The following is a 4,917-nucleotide window of genomic DNA, read 5'->3' on the forward strand; positions in this document are numbered from 1 at the left end:
TATATATATATATAATAAGGCCTATATACACAGAGAATGTTTTATCTTATTAAAAGCCTAATTAATCTAACTTTCTGACGTCATACTTTGAACAAATGACTAAAACAAAAGCAAAGCAGTCTACAGATACAATGAAAAAAAAGATTTTGAAAGCAAAACACGTTCTGCTCTTATGACATTGAACAATCAGATCAACTAAACAAATGTAAGATATCCAGTTTTATTTATATCTCATGGATATCTCAGATATCCAGTTTTATTCATATCTCATCTCATTGTATTACAGCTTGTAAATACATACAATTGAAGATTAAACTGCAATCAGCAAAAGACCTATGGGATGCGGTTGATTCACGAGCTCAGCTCTAACGTTAGTTAGTGGCATTTTATTCAGTATAGACATGCACAGGCGAACAGCACTTACCCATACCTGGTTAATCCATCTATGAACTACAGGGTGAGCGCTAAAGCCCATACTTTTATTCTAGGGCCATCCTTTGTATTACACATTACCGCAGAAACTAAGTTTCTGGTTCAAGTTGTCACTACTCGATCCGTACCGGAAACACGATTTGTACTGCGCATTCTCTGAATGTGACGCCATAGTCCTTCTTTCTTCCTTTACGATCTTTTGTCAGCTCACCCATTCAACACCGCCACCTGGAGGACATCACGAGACTTACCTTCTCTAAATCGAATTTATTCTGCAGAAGCATGCACTTCACGTCTTCACTACAAAACATGTATGGAAAGCCGTTGTAACATTTAATCTATAAGCCGTACTAGTATCTATTTTCCTGGTACTAGTACCTATTTTTTAGATACTAGTATCTTTTCCATTAAGTACTAGTACTTATTCATTAGGTACTCGTGCTTATTCTTTAGCTACTAGTGCTTATTCTTTACGTACTACTGTTTTTTTGTAAAGTTACTAGTACTTATTCATTAGATACTAGTACTTATTTATTAGGTACTAGTACTTATTCATTAGATACTAGTGCTTATTTATTAGGTACTAGTACTTATTCACTAGATACTAGTACTTATTCATTAGGAACTAGTACTTATTCATTAGATACTAGTACTTATTTATTAGGTACTAGTACTTATTCATTAGATACTAGTGCTTATTTATTAGGTACTAGTACTTATTCGTTAGATACTAGTACTTAGATACTAGTACTTATTCAATAGATACTAGTACTTATTTCGATAGTGACTAGTAACTATTATATTGTTACTAGTAAAAAAAAAAGTATTTTTGCCATTGACTTCTATGGGAATCCGTCATTGAGATATCAACTATTCAGTTTTGACTAGTATGTATTCCTCTAGTGACTAGTACTTAATACATGTCTTTCTAACCTATGCAGAGCACATATTTTGGAAACAGATGAGTGTGATCTTAAACATGCAGATATTTGTATGTTTTATAGCAAGTATAGAACATTAAGTGTACAGTAAGAATCTACCACACAAAGACAAACTACAAGACAGACAAATATTATGCTATGATATGTTAAATATTATGCCATTTTTACAGGTTCCTGCATTCAGATATTCATGTACAGTATAACTACAATCAGGTTAAAATAGAAATGAAATGCAGGTCTTGTTGTAGATTTACTTTTCATTAGCAGTAAATATAGGTCTCCACTATTAAACAATATAAAAACTAAATATCCCATATTAGCGAACACTCCATGCTGAATTCACACATTTACACAATAATTTAAACCAAGTACATGATATTTCCTGCATTTACAAGTCAGATGGCAGACGATCTCTTTTCTTTATAAGTTGCCATCATTTTCTTAATTTCTGCTATGGCTTTTCCAGGATTGAGTCCCTAAACAGAAGAGAGGACAGAACAGATTAAATGAAATACAGAAAAAATAGGAGACACAAAACATAAGCTATTGCAAACAAACATTTATTTAAAGGGATAGTCCACCCAAAAATGACAACCAAATGACAACTCAGCTCCCATTGACTTCCACTGTAGTTTTTGTCCATACAATAGAAGTTAATGGGAACTGAAAAAAGTTTGGTTACCAACATCCTTTAAAATATCTTCTTTAATGTTCCAAAGAAGAAAGCAGGTCACACAATTTTGAAATGATGACGATAAGTAAATGACAATTTTTGTCATTGGTGAACTGTCCCTTAATTTCCAATAACAGAGAGTCTAATTCATCCAAGTAAAATGTGGCTTTCCAGTTTGATGGGAAGATGGCATACCTTGGGACATGTCTTTGTACAATTCATTATTGTGTGACAGCGGTAGAGGGAGAAAGGGTCCTGTAATTTGGACAGGCGCTCTTCTATAAAGTCATCACGAGAGTCAATCATCCACCTATACGCCTGAGAATTGGATACAAAACAGCAGAGATGTGAGGCCAAAGATGTAAAACTCACTGTTGATCCAGACTAACGAAGACTAACTGGTAGATTTATTATTGTAAAATTAATTAACAATGATAAATGGCTGTTTATTGTCCATATATAAGCAGTGCTATAAGGAAAATAAATAAATACCTGCGTGAGCACAGCTGGACCAAGGTACTTGTCTCCATTCCACCAGTAACTAGGACAACTAGTGCTGCAGCACGCACACAGAAGGCATTCATACAGACCATCCTATGGAAAAGAGTGTGTTTAAAACACCATTAGCAAAGATCACAATCATCATTCACACTAACAAAATCAGCAGAATATTCAGAAGAGGGTCTCGAACCAGCTTTTGGCGGTCCTCGATTGACTGGAGGTACTGCTCTTTTCCCTGCTTTGACTCATCCTTCTTTTTTAAATATGGCTCGATGGACTTGTACTGTGCAAAAAAGTTGCTCATATCCTAAAACAACAAGAAATAGGAGTGTATGATAAGTTTGAAAATTTGGGTTCATTCTATTTGACAAATAAATACTCATATTATCATATGTTGTCGCTGGGATTTTCAGTTAACTGTGGTTTACTCACAGGGACAAGATCTTTCACAACATACATGCGAGGCAGGGGGTAAATCTTCATCACTTTGCTGGTATTTGTATCTATTTTGTTTAAGCAGGCTAAGGTGTTGCCCCCGTTGATGTTCATAGCACAAGAGCCACAGATACCTGTAAATTATATACAGAGAAATTACATAACATTCTGTCATAATGATGTAACATATTAAAGGAATAGTTCACCCAAAAATGTCAATTTGCTAAAAATGTACTTAGCCTCAGGCCATCCAAGATGTAGATGAGTTTGTTTCTTTATCGGAACAGATTTCACATCACTTCACTTGCTCATCAATGGATCCTCTGCAGTGAATGGGGGCTGTCAGAATGAGAGTTCATACATACAGCTTTTCACTTTACAAGGCATTAATTGATGAACTGGACTCTGGAGTCATGTTGATTACTGTAATGTTTTTAATCAGCGGTTTGGACTCTCGTTCTGATGGCACCCATTCACTGCAGAGGATCCATTGGTGAGCAAGTTATGTAATGCTAAATTTCTCCAAATCTGTTTTGTTGAAGAAACAAACTCATCGACATCTTGAATGGCCTGAAGTTGAGTAAACTTTCAGCAAATGTTCATTTTTGGGTGGACTATTACTTTAACAGGACACAGACTTGATTTTATTTTGTGCTCAAAAGAGTAACATTTATTTATTTTTAATTTTATTTTAATTTTTGTACCCTCTCTACATGAGCGTCTAAAGGTGAGTGTCAGGTCCATTTCATTTTTAATTTTGATGAGAGCATCAAGAACCATTGGACCACATCTAGGATGAGAAAATGTCATTAAAATTTTGTGATATTTACTTCTTAAAAAATAACAGAGGAGACATGAGGATGAAGAAATTCTGACAAATTATTTATTTATTCAAAGCAAGTAAGCACTTATGACTATAACTTCTGTGTAAATATTTGGTGCTTACGTGTTCAAATCAATCATCAATGATGCATATCGCACCAGCGGGGGTAGCGAGAGGAAAGCAAAAGATGAGTTCAACATAAGACAGGCGCTGCTCAATGCTGAGTTTACTGACATTACATAAATAAAACGCATTGCATCCCTCCAACCTTAAGATATATTTGGTAAAATTAAACCAGATGACTCTATATTATTTTCATGGCTTTGTCGAGTAACTAAATACAGTAATATGCCACTGTCTTTTTATCCAAGGGGTCTTTGGTCTGAAAAAAAATGAAGCCACTGGTATTCACTTTTTTTTTTTTTTTTTTTTTTACAGCGCCACCTCTAGGTGTAACAGAGAAGTGTGCGGGAGTTATATCATCTTGTTACTCAACTCACATTGGTAGGCTATGTAATGTACAATTGAGTTTCAATATCACTCTTCCATACTAGAATGTCAGTTTAATTAGAAAAAAATGTTACATTTATGTAATCCGATGAAGCCGATGTTTTTATACGCTGCGCAACAGCGGTTAAGTAACAGGAGTAAACAACCCTTGATCTGTCAGCTAACCAGCTCAGTCAACAATTCACTTGGTAAATTCCTTATAACGAGAACTTCCTTATAAATCACGATGGTCTCAAACATTTTCACATAATCACCTTACACACGCATAAGATGCTGACAGATGCGAATTCGTATACACAACTTACCACCAACGTCCTACAGTTGCGAAAAGCCACTGCGCTGCGAGTAAAAGAAATGCAAGCGAACATCTTCCTACGGTGGCCGAGAAGTGCTAAACAAATCACAATTCTGAAAACAAAATAACAAATTACAAACGCAAATGCAAGTCTAAAAAACAAAATAACAATTCAGAAAGCACAACAACGATTCAGAAAACATTATAACAAGTCAGAAAACACAATGACAAATTTGAAAACAAAATAACAAGTCAGAAAACACGACAAATCCGAAAAAAAATTAACAAGTCAGAAAACACAACGACA

At 34.9% G+C, this 4,917-nt stretch overlaps 2 protein-coding genes across 2 annotated transcripts in view; both read right to left on the bottom strand.

The window, feature by feature from the left end:
* Positions 1 to 545, bottom strand: part of LOC107687434 (probable cation-transporting ATPase 13A2) — a 15,497-nt gene extending 14,952 nt beyond the window's left edge. Inside the window, exon 1 of the mRNA XM_016484779.1 lies at positions 425 to 545. Within this exon, the coding sequence (XP_016340265.1) occupies positions 425 to 428 (4 nt within the window). The 5' untranslated portion in view covers positions 429 to 545. The remainder of the gene's footprint in view (positions 1 to 424) is intronic.
* Positions 546 to 1,356: 811 nt separating this feature from the next.
* On the bottom strand, positions 1,357 to 3,937 carry LOC107687435 (succinate dehydrogenase [ubiquinone] iron-sulfur subunit, mitochondrial-like). Its single transcript, XM_016484782.1, has 7 exons — positions 3,929 to 3,937; positions 3,687 to 3,772; positions 2,980 to 3,116; positions 2,738 to 2,854; positions 2,539 to 2,640; positions 2,242 to 2,364; positions 1,357 to 1,849 (listed from the first exon to the last, which is right to left on the bottom strand). The coding sequence occupies exons 2-7, from the start codon at positions 3,760 to 3,762 to the stop codon at positions 1,769 to 1,771; spliced, it is 636 nt and encodes a 211-aa protein (XP_016340268.1). The 5' UTR covers positions 3,763 to 3,772; positions 3,929 to 3,937; the 3' UTR covers positions 1,357 to 1,768.
* Positions 3,938 to 4,917: the final 980 nt, after the last annotated feature.

The sequence above is a fragment of the Sinocyclocheilus anshuiensis genome, unplaced genomic scaffold (genome assembly GCF_001515605.1).
Source record: "Sinocyclocheilus anshuiensis isolate Anshui unplaced genomic scaffold, SAMN03320099.WGS_v1.1 scaffold1114, whole genome shotgun sequence".
Lineage (NCBI taxonomy): Eukaryota > Metazoa > Chordata > Actinopteri > Cypriniformes > Cyprinidae > Sinocyclocheilus > Sinocyclocheilus anshuiensis.

Excerpts from the sequence above, each read along its gene's own strand:
- LOC107687435 (XM_016484782.1), bottom strand. The coding sequence starts at position 3,762 with ATGGTTCTTGATGCTCTCATCAAAATTAAAAATGAAATGGACCTGACA. Across the intron at positions 2,641-2,737 it reads TCGAGGACCGCCAAAAGCTG|GATGGTCTGTATGAATGCCT; the intron begins GTTCGAGACCCT and ends TCTTTTCCATAG. Across the intron at positions 2,365-2,538 it reads GTCCAGCTGTGCTCACGCAG|GCGTATAGGTGGATGATTGA; the intron begins GTATTTATTTAT and ends TCCAATTCTCAG.